Consider the following 18,770-nt stretch of genomic DNA (forward strand, 5'->3'; position numbering starts at 1 on the left):
CCAGAAAATGCCTACCCATTACTCCCACTCCAAGGGACAAATCCTAAGGACTGTGTTTTACTGCCCAGCTTGCACAGTAGTAAAAGCTTTTGTGGCTTCAATTTCCTATTGACTGATGCATGTAAAGTTTGGAAAAGAGCACACTGTTTGGGGCTCAGTCCAGACAAGATGGTTAGGAAGGGGAAAAGCATCTGGAGCTCTGCTTGTGCAGGAGACTGAGGAAGGCAAGCTCATCTCTCGTTATGGGAGGCTATTTTGGGGCACCAAGCGCTCTCACGAATTGTGGTCAGAAGTGTGTTTTCCATCTAGACTGCAACAACTCCTCGGCACTGAGGACCCCACCAAGGACCCCACTCAGTCCTCATTAGTCTGTTACAGCAGACCGTGCCCTTGCTACGGATCGGAGCAATCACTCACCAGGCAGTGCGTGGCTGCTTACCAGCTACCGGTGACAGCCAAAGAGACCATATGGCTCTTGGTCTCCAATGGCTGAACTGACGTCAGTGACTGCTTGTACTGCATTTCTGATGGCTATTTTGATCCATAACATGCTATGCTGTCTATTCCTGTGGGATCGTCTACCTCTCTCTGTGCTGTCACACATGCAGTGATCTGCTTAGCTGCATTCACTAACAAATTCTAGTTTTAATGGCCTGAGAGGTAGAAAGCAACAAGATCTCCCACCAGGATGACAGACAGCAAACTTACCTGACTGCTGTTTTCTGGGAGAGATGCTTCCAGAAGAGCATCAATACTGGCTGTGGACATTCCTGTTGTGTTTTTGAGATCCTCTTTGAGCTGGTCCACATTTTTAAACACATCTCTTAACTTTTCTGTAAAGAACAATCAAAGAACAATTGATGTAAGAGCTTTCTCCAGACATACAGCAATCTCAAGCACACAGAGAGGACTTTAGATAAAGTATGGAAGTGCAGTACATCACTGCTGATAAAAAAACAACGTGCAAAATACAGTCATATTTCCTAGGTTTTACAGTCTGATTTGTGGGCTAAAGTTGACAAGTCTACTGATAGCAAAAGTTGCTCAAATACAAAGACTTGGGACTTTCAGCACATAGGAATTTTTGGGCAGTACAGAAAACAAAAGTGTGGTCTAGAACAGGCTCTAGAATTACCCTAGATAAAGGGATCCCAAGGACATGGCACATGGTGTATGGTCATTTCATTAATCCCACTTCTTCCTGGCAGGTAAACAAGTCTTGGGATTTCCAACAGAAATTATGATACCAATGATGATGTTTACCCACACTGTAAAGTAAATACAGAAAACTACCTTGCTTGCTAGAATCTGTTAAATTCTCAGTGATGTTCAACATGGAATTCAGAGTAGTCATATACTGAGGAATCTCTTGAAAGAAAGCAATTTCTGGTACATTTTCTTGAAACCTAAATTGGAAAGACAAAACAACCAACAAAATTGGGAATATGAAAAGAAGGCAAGAAGCCATTTCATCATTTCATAAATAGAATACTAAAGCAGTTTAACTGAGAGGGAGAGCCTCACCACTTCATTTGTGTCTGGATGTTTGTGGCATCCCCAATCAGTATATTTTGAAGCTCTTGTGAGATTCTTCTGTGATTCAGTACATTGGTCACAACTTGATTGCTCAGTTCAATAGTGCGGAGGAGCTGCTCACGAGATTGACTGTGTTCACACAGTTCTCCAAAGCTAACATTAGGGAGATGGCAAATATGCTGTATTAACTTAAAGCTCTCATAGTCACAAAGAAGGGTTGCCAGATCCCGGAGGCGAGATATCTTCAAAGGAAATTTTGAAAAGGAAGACAAATGCACAAACACCAGTTAGATGACAGAATTATAAAAGGCAACTTTTAAAAAGTGTAGCTGTCCCTTTCCATTTTTCTTTAGATTAAAATTTTAATATATATATGTTTAGTTCATTCAAAAGGTCTCCAGTAGAACAGTTCATAACAATCATTCCTACATGAGTTTGTAGCAGACCTGGCTACACAACATTGCACAAGATCTAATAAACCTTGCAAGCCTTAACATACCCTTTCCTCTGCCCAACACACATACATAGCAATACTCCATTTGGACTTCCTTGTTGACCAATTAACCTTCCCAGAGACCAAATAAATCTACCTTATGCAACAGGTTTAGCCTTTCGGACACCACCTAGTCATCTCTACTACAGCATATGAAATGGAGTTGGCTAGAAGTCAGGACTACCGCATCTGCCAACCTGTGTAAAATTATAGTCCTTTGCCTACTCTGCTATTATGGGCTTCCCTCTTGTCTGACACCATTATTTACATTATCAGTCTCTTATGGCAAGAACTGTTTTCTGTTTTGTGCCTACAAGTACCTGTCACACTGAGGCTCATCATGTTGTTGTTACAGATATATTAAGCAGCAACAGCATTGCATATTGTTATCTTTTTTTCAGAAGACTTTTTAATTCTATTTCTTATACAGAGAAATAGAATACAGTGCATGTATGCTATTAGTGCATTCATGTATGCATGGTGTAAGAAGCATTTTATCCAAATGAGGCATTACCAAATCCAAAGCTGGTGAGGGAAATCCATGAATCAATACTGCTTAGGTGCTTAATCTCAGAAACCATTATGGTGTTGTAAGACATCTAGAGCTAAGGGAACATGTGGGGACTTGGACTCCAGCCATGCTGGTGTTGGTATAGCTCCTTAGGCACAGTAGTAACTAAGTTAGTGGTACTTATAACTGCCAACTGGGTATGCACAAGTCCACTGATTTTCAGCAGGGCAGAGCTAACTAACTGCTATTTGTGCCTTTGAAAACTCCCTACGTACTTCTCAAATGAAGCTGAGGCATCCCGGAACGATCTCAGCTCTGCAAGGTGCTTTGCTAAGTCTCAATGTACTGAACTTAAAACTACTGGTGCACTGATTTATGAGGGATATGCTGCCACTGGCAACCTATGTAGTGCTCATCCTTTTGGGATGGCTGGTGGAAAACAGAAGCCATTCTATCCAACAGACTGGGAGGACAGGAACACCTCTAGTTTCTCAGAAAAATGGGTGTACACTTGGTAGGGACTCATATAAGAACAAGTTCCTCAGCCCAGTTTAATGGTGACCTTTAAATATAGGCAGCAGGCAGAAAACAGAGTTTCAGTCCTTGTTTTTATCAGCTGTTCTTTTAAGAAACTTTTTTCCCATCCGCTTTTGTTCAAAACAACCTCCATTGCACATTCATGTATCACTGTGGGATGTCCTTCAAGTCAGCATTTTAAGCAGACTCACTTTTAGCTTCAGGAGCTCTGGTATGGATGAATGTTTCTCAGAGGTATTATTTTGCATAAGAGAGTTCTTTTTCAGATGAGTTTTCTTCAAAAGCAGTGTGATGTTTTCTGTGCAAGGAAGGAAACAAAAGTTACTCAAGACAAAAACACCAGACTTGCAGAAACTTCGCAGGTGGGAATATCAGCACTTTTATTCTGAGGCCTACTCAGCATCGCTGTTTTCCGCCAAATTCACATGGCTCAGGACCTCTGAAATCACAGACCAAGACCTAGGTTGTAATCTGGATTATAACGGATCCAGTCCAAGTAGGTGCTCTGGTCCTAAAGAAACCCACCCCATGCTGGTAACAGGACTTCTGACAGTGTCCTTCAGAGCACACGTGGCATCTCTATTCTGTGAACAGATAAACCTCTCAGGTTTTACAAGAAGCTCATATGATGAATATCTATGTGAAATACCATGTTAACTCTCAAAACTAACTGCTGTCATCTTATGGGTACATAAAGCTGTGAATGGAATACAGGTTTCTGTTTGTAAGATTTCTTTATCTGAGTGTCAGCAACCTGTCATCACATAGCGAAGAGCAGACGTGGCTTTTGGATAGAGTTGGATGGAAAGCTTATATCCGTAATGTGACATAACTCAAACAAAAAAGGAGTCTGGCTTCCCGAGGTCTCACAGCTCCAGCTAATTGCCAGCGGATGGAAATATGTAGCACCATTTCTTCCCGTCATTAGACAAAACTCTTTGAAAAGACAGACACAACATATTCCAGCTGAGGTCCCACAACATTAATGAAATCATGATTACCTGTCAATTTGCTGTCTTCAGCTTCAGTGGCATTTATTAAACACATCAGGTAAGGGTTATAGCTGTTATTCACTGTCACCTGTAAGATGGTATTTTCAAATTCTAAAAACAGAAATCTGAAAAATAAGATAGGATTTTATATCAGCTTCTCTTTCAGAAACAAGGTATGTTAGTGAGCAACCTGTCAGCTGTGTAGATGCTGTTCCTTGGCAGTGTAAATAAGAATTCCAGATGAAGCCATGTGTCTCCCATGACATCTCCTAAGTGGGTACCCTCCCAATTTTATTTCATCAATTCTTTTTGCTGTTATCTCCCAAAGCTGTCATTCACTCTCAAACCATATGTATAAGAAAACACACTTGAAAGGTTCACTGTGGGTGCAAGATATAGATGGAAAGGCATACCTAGGGGAGACTGAGAGTCAAAAATTAGAGTCATACCACAAAGAAGGGGTTTCTGAAGAGTTTACCACTGGTGGCAAGCCTCCTACTTGGATTCTGCTTCCACCATGAACGGATACATGCCAACACAGAAAATTTTTGAAAGTTTCACTTTTAGCTGTATGTTCAGTTCAAGGAGAAATTTCCTTTTCTTCAATTTAACCCACGTTAGACCTAGTGTCCTAAATTATGGTGATTTCAGGCTTAAGTTGCTCCACTGGAAGAAAATAACATACTTCACATGCTGGAATGAGAATGGTGGTCACTACCCATAAGTGCAATTACAATACCCAAAAAGCAGACTCACCGTGTGATCAAACTGGTTGGTGACAGAGTTTGGTCACTCTGAGTCCAAGGTAGTGTCTTGTTGTACAGGGTTTCTGCCATGACAGTGAAGTGATGAGCAACAATATCAATCACACTGTCAAAACTAGTTTTGTTGGAGAGAAAAGCCAAACTGGAACTTATATTGAATTGATTTAGCAGATCAGAGAAGTTCAGCCCCTCGAGAATGTGGCGACTGGCTTCTATGATTTCTAGAGCTGACACATCGTTGGCAGAGTTGTTTGCCACTGCTTCCAACAACTTTGCAAAGGCAGCTGCTTCGGGTGGATTCCTTTTGGTGTTTAAGAAACTGCCAACCACATCCCAGACGCTTGAGTAATAACTCCATTTGGTGAGGTTGAAGGTGCCTTCAACCTGCAGGAGTCTCTGCAGCAGGTCCTTCATGTGGAGCTCATTCTGTGCAACACTGAAGAGCGTGGACAGATTATTCCAGCTTGCTAAGCTGTCAGAGAAATTTAGGGAGTTCAGTACTGTTTCATCCAGCATGAAAGGAATGAGCGTGTTCAAAAGCTGAGACGGGAGCACATCACCTACATCTTGGACTGGGACAGGGCACGAGGCATTGCTCTGCAGCAGTCCCTCTGTGAGAGCACTCAGAGCTCTCGCCTTCTCCTGTACCCAAGAGTTTTCCACCTCGAAGACAAGGTTTAATTTGGAAAGGAAACTCAGAGAAAACTGCAGAGACTGGACAATGCATGACAGCTCCTTGGAAAAGCGTTCACTGCTGTTCTTGTAGACAGCAGCAAACTCTGGAGACAGTTTCAGGTTTGTTATGGCAAGCTGGAACATTTTTTTAAAGGTGTCATTGTGCATCGTTCCGCTCTCCACGCCCATGGAATCAAAGAGGGGTTTGCAAGGGCTCCTCGCTAAGGACTCGCTTAGAGTGGTATTTTCAAACAGCATCTCAAGTGTTATGTGGAGCATGTCCTGAGCAGAGCAGTTCTGGGGTGTCCCATAACCACTGTTGCTGTTCTCAAGGAAAGGACTCACGGCAAAATGCAAGACCTCCCAAATTTTTACCTCTAGTGAAGTATTGTGCCATAAGGAAGACTCACTGAACTCGTTCTGCAGCAGCAAATGTGAGAAATTATAGACAATGTTCATTTTTTCTTCAAATGTTTTGTTTAAGTTGATGTCATGAAGGACTTCCATTCCTGCTCTCCACGTTTCAATCAGTCTCTGAGTATAGTTACTGTAAGAATCAAATAATAGGTTGATAGTTTCAAGCTCACTGATATTATAACTTTTCTGCAAAGCTTTTAAAATTAAGATATTCCTTTGCATGGCTTGCGAGTATATGGAGATGTTGGTTCCTCTGGAGTCTTCTTCACCATACAGCTCAAATATGGAAGATGCAAAGTTTACCAGCTGCTTCAGTTCCTTACTGAAAGGAAGACTGGAGTCATTTTTCATGGTACTGAAGTGATTTTGCAGTATGTCTAGAAGTGACTGGGAAGTGAGACTGTCTGTACTATTCCAGTTCATGGACTGGAGTACTTCAGCAATCTGCCAGAAAGCATGAAGTTCATTTCCCTGCCTTCCATGAAAGGAACTCTGGAGTTTCTGCATTAGCTTAGACAAAGAAGAGATCAGCAGATAATGATCACTGGTATTCAACTTTGCCATGGCAGCAAGAAGCTGCTCAAGGGACAAGAGCTGTTCTGCAAAATTTTCAGAAGTTACAGGGGTCAACAAGAAGTCAGAAAATAATGATGACATTTTTTCATTTGTGCTGAGATAATTTTCATTGTCTTCAAGTGAGATTGGATGAAGTGCAATCTTTTTGATAACCTCCCATGCTTTCTCTGTATTAAAATGAGTCCTGTTTAAAATTATCTGATTCCAAATCACTGCAGCCATTGTTAGAACATCTTGATTTTCTTTTCCGTTGGGATTACGGTAGAATAATCCTTCACCAGCAACTTCATACAGTGGAAGTATTTCTTGAAATATTCTTTCCAAGTCCAGCATGCTGTTTGTGGCAGAAGTTGAATTGAAAAAGTGTTCTAATGAACGATACAGATCATTCAGATCTGAGGATTTAATTCTGTCACTAGAATTATGGAAGATCTGATGTACCAATGTTTTTCCAGGAGCTACCCCAAAGTCCACAAGAATTAGAGCTTTCTTCATAATTTCCAGGAGTTTCACATATTCGCCCACTTCTGTCAGGTTCCATTTGGTGGTCAACACGTTCCCAGTGGCATGCCACAGCCGTGAGAAATGCCCCCACTCAGACTGGTTGGAAGCATTTCTGCCCACCTGTAGCAGTTCATATATACTGGTGTTCCTCATGGAAATAGTCGGTAACACACGGGAAAACATGGGCAGCCTATGCCAGTCTGCTGAGCTGTCAGAGAAATTTAGGGAGTTCAGTGCTGTTTCATTCAGCATGAAAGGAATGAGTGTGTTCAAAAGCTGAGACGGGAGCACATCACCCACATCTTGGACTGGGACGGGGCACGAGGCATTGCTCTGCAGCAGTCCCTCCGTGAGAGCACTCAGAGCTCTCACCTTCTCCTGTACCCAAGAGTTTTCCACCTCGAAGACAAGGTTTAATTTGGAAAGGAAACTCAGAGAAAACTGCAGAGACTGGACAATGCATGACAGCTCCTTGGAAAAGCGTTCACTGCTGTTCTTGTAGACAGCAGCAAACTCTGGAGACAGTTTCAGGTTTGTTATGGCAAGCTGGAACATTTTTTTAAAGGTGTCATTGTGCATCGTTCCACTCTCCACGCCCATGGAATCAAAGAGGGGTTTGCAGGGGCTCCTCGCTAAGGACTCGCTTAGAGTGGTATTTTCAAACAGCATCTCAAGTGTTATGTGGAGCATGTCCTGAGCAGAGCAGTTCTGGGGTGTCCCATAACCACTGTTGCTGTTCTCAAGGAAAGGACTCACAGCTAAATGCAAGACCTCCCAAATTTTTGCCTCTAGTGAAGTATTGTGCCATAAGGAAGACTGGCTGAACTCCTGCAGTAGAAGATGTGTTAAGTTATAGACAGCGTTAATTATTTCTTCATTGGCACTTGTATAATGAAGGATTTTCATTCCTGTCTTCAGAAGTTCAGACAAGCTCTCAAAGGTTTTATTGTTGAAATTAAAGAAAAGATCTATAGATTTTAATTTACTGACGTTATAATTCAGCTGTAAGTCTTTTAATATGTACAAGGTCTTTTGTATGGCTTGAGTGACTAGTGAGATATTGGCTACTTCAGAGTTTTCCCCAAACTCTTTAAACACGGCTGTTATAAATTCTGACAGTTGATCCAATTGTTCACTGAAGACACTACTTGAATTATTATTCAGCTTTTGTAAATGGCTGTTTAATACCTCTAAAAACTGCCCATAGGCTATGATGCCTGTGCTATTCCACTTCATCGATCTCAGTTTCTCCCCAATGCGCCAATAAGCATTCAACTCATCCCACCAGGCTTCACCTATGGAGCTTTCTACTTTCCGCATCAGTTCAAACACAGGCATCAGTAGGTACTGATAACCTATGTTTGTGTCTGTCATTATAAAAAACATCTTCTGGAGAGCTAGAAGCTGGTCTGGAAAGTTTCTGTAGGACACAGGCTTAAGCAGATAATCGGAAAACAAAGATGGTATTTCTTGCATTCCATGTAAACGGTCTCTGAAGTCTTCCAGAAATGATGGCGTGCTAGTGGAGAGCAACATTTTGAGAGCATCCGTAGTTTGCACTGTACTAAAATTAGAATTATTTAACAGAACTGGATTCCAAATCACTGTAGCTAATTTTAAAGCACTCTGAATTTCTTTCCACTGGGTCATTATATTGAAAATGGAAGTCCCATTAAAGTCACTCTGTAATTGCAGTGATGTGAAGTTATAGATTTCATCAATTATTTCCTTATTATATGGTTCCTTTAATTTATAATCATGATGTGGATTCATTCCCAGTTCAAGAATCGCATACAATTTCTGTAATGTTTCATTCTTCAAATTTCTGAATAGATTTAAGCTTTTTAATTCACTTCTATTCATTTTTTTCTCAAAGCCTTTTAAACGATATAGAGACTTTTGTATGGCTTCTAAATCATCTGAATTAATGGACCTCTTGGAGACTTTTCCACCAATCTCTGGTGACTTTATTTTTCTGGAGGGGAAAAAAAAAAAGCATTGTAGTGAATATGAAATCAATGCAAATGGAAATGTAAGGTGATTTAGAGCAAAGATCATAGATTTGAATTATACTGTTAGTAATATCCCTTTAGCTAATGTCTTACCTCAGAACTTCCTCCAATTCAGATACTAAAGTCCGATTGTCTCTCCAGTTAAAGAGATTACAAATATATCTGATCACCAAACTTTTTTCTTTATCTACAACAAAGATGTAAAGAGTGTATTAGTAAAGATCACATTAGCTTGGAAACTGAGACGAGCTGTATGGCACATCTGTCAAGATTTTGGCCTCAATGGCATAACATGCATTTATGAGGTTAGGCTCCTACGACAAGACACAAGATCTTGGTTAGAAATTTGAGTGCTTTTTTGGGGTGTAACTCTTCCTGGCCTTCTGAAGGAAGTCAGGATGCTACTTGCCATTGTAGAAATGATTTTCCATCTCAGGAACAGCTCAATGCCCCTGTGATCTGGGTGCTAATGGAGCTCTCCTCCTGCTTCAGGAGCACTTTGCCATCAGTAATGCAGCATAAGGTGGCCTAACATTTATTACTGTTTTTTTCCCTTCATTTGGGAATGCTTTTTTACTACTTGAACATAGGCTTTGTCTGCAGCATCATTTATGTCTCCCACAGCCATTTACAGCCACCTTGATATCCCCCTGTGTCCAGTCCTCTCACTAGCTATATCTCCATGTTTTCCCTACTTGCACTGCATTAATCTGATTTCTTCTCATCCACCTCAACTTCCACAATCTCCATGAAACAAGTAGAAAATGGATAACATTTACCAATCTGTCCCTTGTAGCATTTAGATGCTGTACCTTTCCCTTGCCCATTCACATAACCTCAGTTAGAGGTGGATGTCAAGGACTTTGCCTCTGCTGTAAGCCGACAGGGGTTTAGAGGAACAGCTAATCTTGATGCATACAGCTTGTTGTGTAGCCAAACCCCAGCCCCTACCTTGATATACCGCGGTGAGTTTGACAGACCCCGCAACTAGAGGCAGATTTTGACACACACCCCCAAAATCAAGATAAAAAATTACCACTCCCCATTTCCACTGAGACTGCAAACTCATGTTAATTCATTGTCTACTGACAAAACCAAGCTGTTTTACTTTTCCATTTGAAATGAGGTATTTTATGCACATTTGTAAAAAGTTGAAAGAAGAATTCATTATGCAGACCCTGAACAGTATGAAATCTGTATGGTTACTTATTAGCCTGCAGTTTGCTTCTCCTCAGCACTACAGGTTTTCAGCAGAGATATGACTATATAGAGGAGCCTTACCTTGCTCCAAGCAGTTCAGGGAATATGGAGGATCTGTAACCCCATTCTGAACAGTTTTGAATCTATCATCAGTCACAAGCGATGCAGAGACATTCTGAGCTGCCAGCAAAACACTAAAGGGGAAAAAAAAAAACAACAAGGAAAATAAATTGTGGTTACAGGTTTATGAGAAGAAGTAAAACAAGTGTTCAAATAGGAAACAGCTGGAGTACAGCCTATCATTCTTAAAATGTCTGACAGACAAGCCATTGCCCCTACTTTTAATTATTTGTTTGATCATGCACAAAATACAAATGGCTCTGATGGGAAAGCCATGGCAGTATATTAGCACAAACATATGTGTTGCACTCATTAGATGTACTTATTCAAAGGGTTATGCAAAATCTATAGACCACTTAAATCCTCACAATAGGGCTTAGAAAACACTCAGGTGATATGCCAGTCCAGTGATTCACTGCTGCGCGTGAATCTCCTCCTAAGAGAAACCAAGAAGTGAGCAGACAAGGCTCAAGGGAGAGCAGGGATCCCTAGGGGACAACATCTGTGGACAGAAAAGGCAATCACAAATAACCGTTACCATTTCCAATTCTCCCTCTTTCCTCTTTTATAATGTAATAACCAGGCTGACAGGGAAGCAAGGAATGGTTTTCAGTCGTAGGAAAGAACAAGGTGATAATCAGGCATATTGTATCACAGAGGAAGTCATTTAAAAGACTGTCTGTTCAATGTGTGCAGGTTACTGAAAACTTCACGGTGATTATCAGTCCCTTTTGCTTCTCCTGTATAAAGAATAGCTCTTCACTGTAGGCATAGGGTCACCATGAAATGCACAATCTCTCACCTGCCTGAAGTTCTGCAGGTGATACACAAAGAACCTAGCTGAGCTGATTTCAGTGGCATGAATAAATACATACTGATTTATGGGAACAGACTGCTAGTGAGAACAGAGCACCAGGGATCTCTTTTCTCCTCATTTAACATAATGTCTCCATGCAGGTTTCGTGGAATTGGTGCTCACCATTTCCAGTCTGCAGAGGTCTTGTTAGTAAGAGTCTTAGAGAGGGAAGAGGGGGAAGAAACTGCAGTTATAAATGACATATTCAGTTGAGCAATAGTAGAGCCAAGGAGGAGGGAGGCATAGGCTTGCCAAAAGTGGATGCATATCATACAGATCAGAAGGTAGCAGATATGGAAACAAGTGTTGTTGTTACCCTTTTATTTCAGTCTTGCAGGGCTTTTGCAGACATTAGCTTTAGAGAAAAAGTTCAGCTTACCTGCTTATCTGAAAAACTATCTTAAAGCAACAAACATGAGCATTTGTGAATGCAGTCTGTAAACCAGGTTTGTGTGGGTAATAAAATGTGCTCCTAAACTTTCCATAGAATTCATGACTTTGAAGTTCCTGTTTCACAGAGGTGGGGCTTATCACGTGGTTAATATAGATGCCACGAAGAGCAAAAGTTCTTTTCTTCTGTATCTTCATATTTATATGTGCTGGTTTTGGCTGGGGTAGAGTTAATTTTCTTCATAGTAGCTAGTATGGAGCTGTGTTTTGGACTTGTGCTGAAAACAGTGTTGATAACACAGGGATGTTTTCGTTCCTGCTGAGTAGTGCTCACACAGAGTCAAGGCCTTCTCTGCTCCTCACCCCACCCCACCAGCCAGTGGGCTGGGGGGCACAAGAAGCTGGGAGGGGACACAGCCGGGACAGCTGACCCCAGCTGACCAAAGGGCTATTCCATACCATATGGCATCATGCTCAGTATATAAAGCTGGGGAAAGAAGGAAGAGGGGGATGTTTGGAGTGATGGCGTTTGTCTGCCCAAGTAACTGTAACACATGATGGAGCCCTGCTTTCCTGGAGATGGCTGAACACCTGCCTGCCCATGGGAAGGAGTGAATGAATTCCTTGTTTTGCTTTGCTCGTGTGCGTGGCTTTTGCTTTACCTATTAAACTGTCTTTCTCTCAAGCCACGAGTTTTCTCACTTTTACTCTTCTGATTCTCTCCCCCATCCCACCGGGGCGGGGGAGTGAGCAAGCGGCTGGGTGGTGCTTAGTTGCCGGCTGGGGTTAAACCATGACATTATAGTACAAAAAAATTCCCTGTACAGCATTTCTTTAGGAGGTCAGTCCTGCCTGAGTAAAAGACATGGCCAGGCTCGCTAAGATGTGCTTTTGTAAGCATCATTAAAAATACTATTTGTGCAATCTCTTTGCAATAACTCTTTACTCATGCACTTACACTGCCAGATGCTAGGCATAAAAGCACTGCACAGTTCTGGTGATGAAATTCTATGTGCCTCTTTGTTGTGCCTATGATAACTTTGCCCAGCTCTGCAGCTGTAGAGCAAAGCAGAGCAGCACAGTAAATATTAATTCTTCCTGGGCACTCAAACAGTGCTTGATTCTCTCAGGCTTGATTCTGCAAGCCAGTAAATGCAAACAAATGCAATAATCCTGTGACTGAAACAGCAGCACGGACAAAAGATTTCTGAATAAAATTAAAATTCTTGCCACACTGCTACTGACTCCTTTAAGGACTTATCCTTTACAGCTTACAAATAGTTCTCACAATGCAGCATGGCAAATTACCTAGATATTAAATGTACGGGGTTTTAAGTGCCTTGGCAACATGCCAGTGATGAAAAGTGAGTCCCTCTAAGCCTGGGTGTAATCAAAGTGGCAAAGTTTCTACAACCTCTTTTGGCATCTTTACTCAACTGCTCATGTATCCAAGGAAAAAACCCCAAAAGTCTGAAGACACTCAGTTGCTTGCTGTCCTCCATGTGCTGTAACAAGTGGACTATTCAGAATATTTTATAGCTGTGTCAGTCACATATCCAGTAGATGATTTGGAACAGAGTCCCCTAATCTCTTGAGTAACTCAAGTCTTCTACAGATCATTGAGAGTTTAGCCCAACTACGGACCAGGAAAGGGATTTCAAGGCTAAGCCCATTTTAGAAGAGCTTTTATTGTCCTAGCTGCATACAGGATCAAATATTTCAGCACAGTTAATTAATGCAATTAAGCCATCTCTGTTTTTCATATAAGCATTGAGCAAAAACATAACTGGTACTTTCTTCTTAAAGTCAGACATATTCAAAGCCCCATATGCTAAAAACCAGGCTCCCTCTCTTCTCTGCTTTCTTGGGACCAATCTTGAAAGATAAAACAGCAGTAAATCAGGTAATCAATTTAAAAAAAAAAAAAAAATTTATGGCTCCCCTACAAATGCTTGAGGTGTTCCAAAGCAACTTGAATTTGGCAATTTGGCTCTATGCTTTTCTGGAAAGAAGCAGCCAGCCGCTGTATTTAGCAGACCAACTATCCAGCCAGGAGGGCTTTCCTTCAACCAAAGGCAGTGGCTGTTACCACCTTTTCTATCTGCACATGAGCCTGACAATGCCTCTAAGCAGGCTGGAAGAAAACTAAGAGTTCATATCAAGCTCCCATTTAAAAAGTGACACAAGAGTCATTGAAAATCAAAACACTGCTCACTGTCAAGAGAGACCTTTAGAGATGCATTAGTATGGAGCCATATCACCCCCAAATAAATCATGCTTTTAAGCTAACACCCTTTAAGATGAGAGTTGATGTCCTTAGAGTTCAATACACAAACCCACCCACTTTCAGTGCCTTTCCTGGCATTTTCTGTATTTTTACCTGCTTGGATTCTGAAGGAAGTCAGTTATGTCTTGCAGTTGCACGCTGCCCTGAAACACATCGGGGGCCAGCAAAAGGAGATGCCACAGGGAGGTGTCATTCTGCACTTGGGAGACGAGCATTAGAAACGACACCATTTCCTTGACGAATTCTGCCTGGTACTGTGGGTTGTGTTGCACCTTAACAAATAACAATGCAAGAAATTATTTAAGAACAAGAACCCTTGTTGCCGGTGGGTCTTTTTATGTTTTTCAGCTTGCACTGCACTTGTACACAACTCTACAAACAATACATTCAAATGACTCTAGTGACAGGCAATAACTGAGAGACTGACTGTGCTTTACCTTCACACCCCAGATTGTACAATAAATTCTCTGATTAGACAAGCCCTACGATTCACAATGTCCCCAACAGTCCAAAGACTAAGAATACAAGAAAAATTAATATCAATCCTCACCCTGGCAAAAAAAAAAAAGGCATTACCTTTAAAGGATTCATTTGCTTTAATTATATAGCTTTCCCAAAGACAAGTACTGCGTCAATCATAAATTGTTGGATCAGATGCAGGAGTTATTGGATGAAGTTACACGGCTGAGGTAATACACGATTAAATTTATTGCCTCCCCTAGCTTTAAATATTATTTACACCACATCCTCACACTGTCCTATCTACCTGTCGCTGCAGCAGGGCAAATAAAGAGAAGAAACAAGACCGAGGTATGGTGAGAACCCTTAGTGGCCACTAGCTGATGGCTAGATGTCCTTGCCTTTCCGAGCTGTATACTCAACTCTAAGTCTTTGAGCTAATCCCATTCACAAGAATTAGCTCAGCCTCACCATGCACTATATGCACTTTGGTATAGAGATGAGCAACTCCTAGCCAGGTGGGGTCATGTTCTATCTCCCAAACACTGCACTAACGTGTGCGAACTAACACAGCTACTAGCTGCAGATATTAGGAAAGGTCCCAGGCACTCACCTGAGAGAACTGACTTCTGAACTCTTGGGTAAACGACTCTAAAAGCGACGAGTTGGTAAAGCAGAATGTCCGGTGGATATTGGCTGCCATCTTCTCTCCAGTGAGACCGGGATGTGCTATGTATCGTGACAAGATCTCACACAGAATGACTTTGAGATTTGCTGCAGTTGAATATTGGGTCTGGCTCTAAAAGCAAGATGTAATGTTAAACATAGCTTTAAAGCAATACTCTATTTGGGATGGTTTTAGACGTGGCGATGAGACTTTTTTTAAGGGACAGTAGTGACATCTGAAAAGCATTGTCATTACAAGCACTTACACGCATACAGAATTCTAACAGGTGAACAGTGTTACTGAAATCCCTCAAACTCCTCATGTAGATAAAGAGAAATGTGCGCATAAGTGTTTGTAGGCCTTAATACAAAAACATAAGCATACTGGTGTCCATGACATGGTACCAAGCTTCTGTTAAAAAGGAGTTGTTCCTATACATAGTCAATACCTACATAATAAACACACAGTCCCTCTGATGCCACTGCCGGAGTGTTGTGGAAAAATAATGAATTAAATGGCAAAGCCTGTAACATCATAACTTTAATATCACGTGAAAGAAAATACACTCTAAACACCTTAACTCACACAAGTTTTGAGCAAAATATCTCAGGGTATTGTGTGTGGCCATATTTGGTAATTCATGGTATTATGTCCCAAGGTGTCTGGTTTCCTGATTTCTGCTTAGAAGATAATAAATTTACCACAGAGCTTAAAAGTCCACCCACAATAACTGTCTTCCTCTTCCCAAAATAAAGCACAGTCACATAATAGGGGAGATCCGAGAGCAGTAAAAGCTGTGTGTTGGTACTTTGAGCTTCTAACACTTTAAACACAACTATACATAAATGCTCACACTCAACTATTATGCAACTACAGACTTACCTTCCCAAAACTGAGGATTTTGTTGAACATGTTGATGCTGGAAGTCAAGTTGGATGGTGATGAAATATTCCGAAGGGTTTTTTCTCCATGAGATACCAAATCCCCAAATGCTGCAATAACAGTTTGAAACACTGTATTTTACTTAATGTCTTTTAACTTCTTTGCTACATCAAACCACGACACAGGATAGCTAACTACAGCTTTGGGCATGCCATCATTATTAATCTGTTTCCAAAGGTACAGCCAATGGCATCCTGTAATTACTTAAGTTTTTTTCTGATGTAATTAACTCCTGGATTACATTATTTCCTTCTGTAACTTTTTTTTAAATTAAATGCATTTAACTATCTGCTTGCAGGTCAACTTTAATTTCCACCTCTTTTCTCCAGTCCTGCAGCTCCCCCAGGCAGGAAGAGAGGCGGGTATCCTTACAAGGAAGCCTGCATCAGCTCAAGGTGATAGCCCTGTAAGGGAGAACTCTCCAGGTGTCTTTGGCACCAGTGGGTGGTACTCGTTATTCAGAAACAGCTCCAACACAGATTCGGAGCCCTGCTGCCCGCTATAGACAGTGGTACACTGCCAGGTGCCCAGCTGACGCATGCCAAAGCCAACACTTGCGCTGGGCTACACTCTCAAACAACACAGCTCACTGGAACCAAAGGAGCTATGCCAGTTTACACCAGCAGAAGCTATGACCTCTGACTTTTATTTTATTTTTTTAAATAAGATGTAGAACTGAGTTCCTCCCTGACCATCTGTGGCCATCAACATGAGTTGATAGTTCCCATAACTGTTCATTGATTATTTTTTTTCCCCACGCCTCTGTGTTCAGTCCCTTTTGCGTTCTGCCTTTTTCTGCCCGGACTCCAAAGAGTGAGTGCATTGGCAGGAATGCTAATTGGAACAGTGAATGGCTGGAGCAGAACAGTCACAGAATGCAAATCTGTAATCATTCATTTGATCGCAAGCTCCCTGGAGAAAGGACTATCCATCATGATGGCTTGTGGATAGTACTAACCATTACCATCAATAAATAATAATTGTAATGATTTTATGGAAAATTTAAGTCTGAAAGTTCCTTCAGGAAAGAGAATCACATCAGAGGAGAACATCACCAACAATAAATATCCACTCTGGCACAGAAGAAGACTTATTTGCTGGATAACTGAATAAGAAATACTTTTGAAAAAAATCATAAGCTGTTTGTGGACAATTTGTGGGCAGTAAGAGGGCAATATTCCATAAATGGCCAGGTCTTTAATTAATGTCCAAACAGTCTGCAATCTTGCATTGCTCCTATGAAATGCAACAATTTAGTCTTGGTTTCTTGGCCAAATTTCAAAAGTCTTTTCTACAGACACTTACTTGTAATTATTCCCAAGAATTTACACTAATGTCATGGCCATGGTCATGTGCCTGTATAGAACACATAAATCATTTTAGCAGTGCTCTAAGAATTGCATCTCTGTCCAGAGAGCCTCAAAAGGTCAGCCTTTAAAGACCAGAACTTTGCACAGCAGTGAACGACCTACCCAGTGAAGCATTCCTGCTTTTAGGAACCTCTGCACTCCATGGTGATGGATGGCTGGCCTTCGCCACGCTGGATGAGCTCCTCCGCTCACTGGGGGAAGGAAGGAAAAAAAAAAAGGAGGAAAAAAAAAAGACGACACCTGTAACAACTCACAGAGTTTCTTATGATTAAGCTTACACTTAACTACTGCATGATTCAGAATGGGTCTATAGCTGGATTTCATGGCAGGTGTGTTGAAATCTGGGTTGTGCAAAAGTCTGGTTCCTTCTAGGGGCCTGGCATGTATTTTGGGGAAGCACACGGCAGCACTCTCAGACATGAAACAGATGGAGGGGACCTCATTCATGCCTGCTCTGCAGGGACACCAAGGACAAGCAAGGCTTGACATATGTATTTGGTCTAATCTTAAACAAATTCCCACTTCAGGAAAAAAAGGCCTCATTATATTGAGTCCTGCTCGGTCCTCCACAAATATATGCTCAGCAAAAGAAACAGTGCAGAACTTCATGGCACTGTTGATGACACTCAGACTGAGCAGAGAGGCCTTGATGCAAGCTGGAACAGCTCCAAGCTATAACAGCAGCTTGCATGCCCCTACCACGAAATCCTTCAAGACATCAGGACCTTACTTCATCCTTCCCAAACATTTCACTACAGGGGAAAAGAAAGGGTGGAAGATGTTGGTGTTGAGCTCAGTTTTTGTACTTAGTTCCCTTTTATTAAGGGAAATCTCAAACAACCATGTCTTGCACACCTTGGTAAATGCTTCTAAGGAACAGAATCAAAGATGAGAACCTTGCCCATTTTCTCTGCTGGCCACTGGTAAGACACAGTTTTAGGGCAAGTTATAAAACAGTTGAATAAGAGCTTCAGTGAGTTGCACAATGGGATGTGAAAAAACCAGTCTGGATTAGCTGAACATTACAAACTCTAGAATATTACACAATAATATATCCCGACAGTGAAGGGTCACAGTTCAAATACTTTGCCTTCGTGACAAACTCACCCATGGTGATTCTGCTCCTGAGGCAGAGCTGCATGTTTTCATGTTGGCTTCTGGAGCTTTCCCTTACCCAGTCAACCTTCTGCTGAGGTTTTATACTCTGCTGTATCCTACTAGGTTTGCTGTGACTACTTAATAGTTGGGTGTTTTTTCTTGTAGAATACAATACATTTCTAAAGCTGACATTGACCACACAAGGGTAGGTATACCCACATAGTTGTGTGATACTTCACATAGTCAACTTTTAGCATCAGTAGTGGTCAAGATGCTTATTAATGACTCATGTGACTTGAGCTATAGTGTGGCCAAATCCTTTGATTTTCAGTTGGCAGGAAAAAACAGTTATTTCCTAAACAGC

General features: G+C 41.4%; 1 protein-coding gene across 1 annotated transcript in view; it reads right to left on the minus strand.

Annotated features, from left to right (window-relative positions):
- The window catches only part of ABCA12 (ATP binding cassette subfamily A member 12), a 117,562-nt gene that overhangs the window by 49,225 nt on the left and 49,567 nt on the right, over nucleotides 1–18,770 (minus strand). Inside the window, exons 4-15 of the mRNA XM_072874057.1 lie at nucleotides 17,411–17,499; nucleotides 15,879–15,988; nucleotides 14,943–15,128; nucleotides 13,964–14,142; nucleotides 10,299–10,411; nucleotides 9,111–9,204; nucleotides 4,826–8,980; nucleotides 4,079–4,194; nucleotides 3,269–3,375; nucleotides 1,525–1,778; nucleotides 1,294–1,406; nucleotides 709–833 (exon numbers count right to left, since the gene is read on the minus strand). Coding sequence (XP_072730158.1) covers nucleotides 709–833; nucleotides 1,294–1,406; nucleotides 1,525–1,778; nucleotides 3,269–3,375; nucleotides 4,079–4,194; nucleotides 4,826–8,980; nucleotides 9,111–9,204; nucleotides 10,299–10,411; nucleotides 13,964–14,142; nucleotides 14,943–15,128; nucleotides 15,879–15,908 — 5,472 coding nt within the window. The 5' untranslated portion in view covers nucleotides 15,909–15,988; nucleotides 17,411–17,499. The remainder of the gene's footprint in view (nucleotides 1–708; nucleotides 834–1,293; nucleotides 1,407–1,524; nucleotides 1,779–3,268; nucleotides 3,376–4,078; nucleotides 4,195–4,825; nucleotides 8,981–9,110; nucleotides 9,205–10,298; nucleotides 10,412–13,963; nucleotides 14,143–14,942; nucleotides 15,129–15,878; nucleotides 15,989–17,410; nucleotides 17,500–18,770) is intronic.

This window comes from Ciconia boyciana, chromosome 10 (assembly GCF_034638445.1).
Source record: "Ciconia boyciana chromosome 10, ASM3463844v1, whole genome shotgun sequence".
Taxonomy (NCBI): domain Eukaryota; kingdom Metazoa; phylum Chordata; class Aves; order Ciconiiformes; family Ciconiidae; genus Ciconia; species Ciconia boyciana.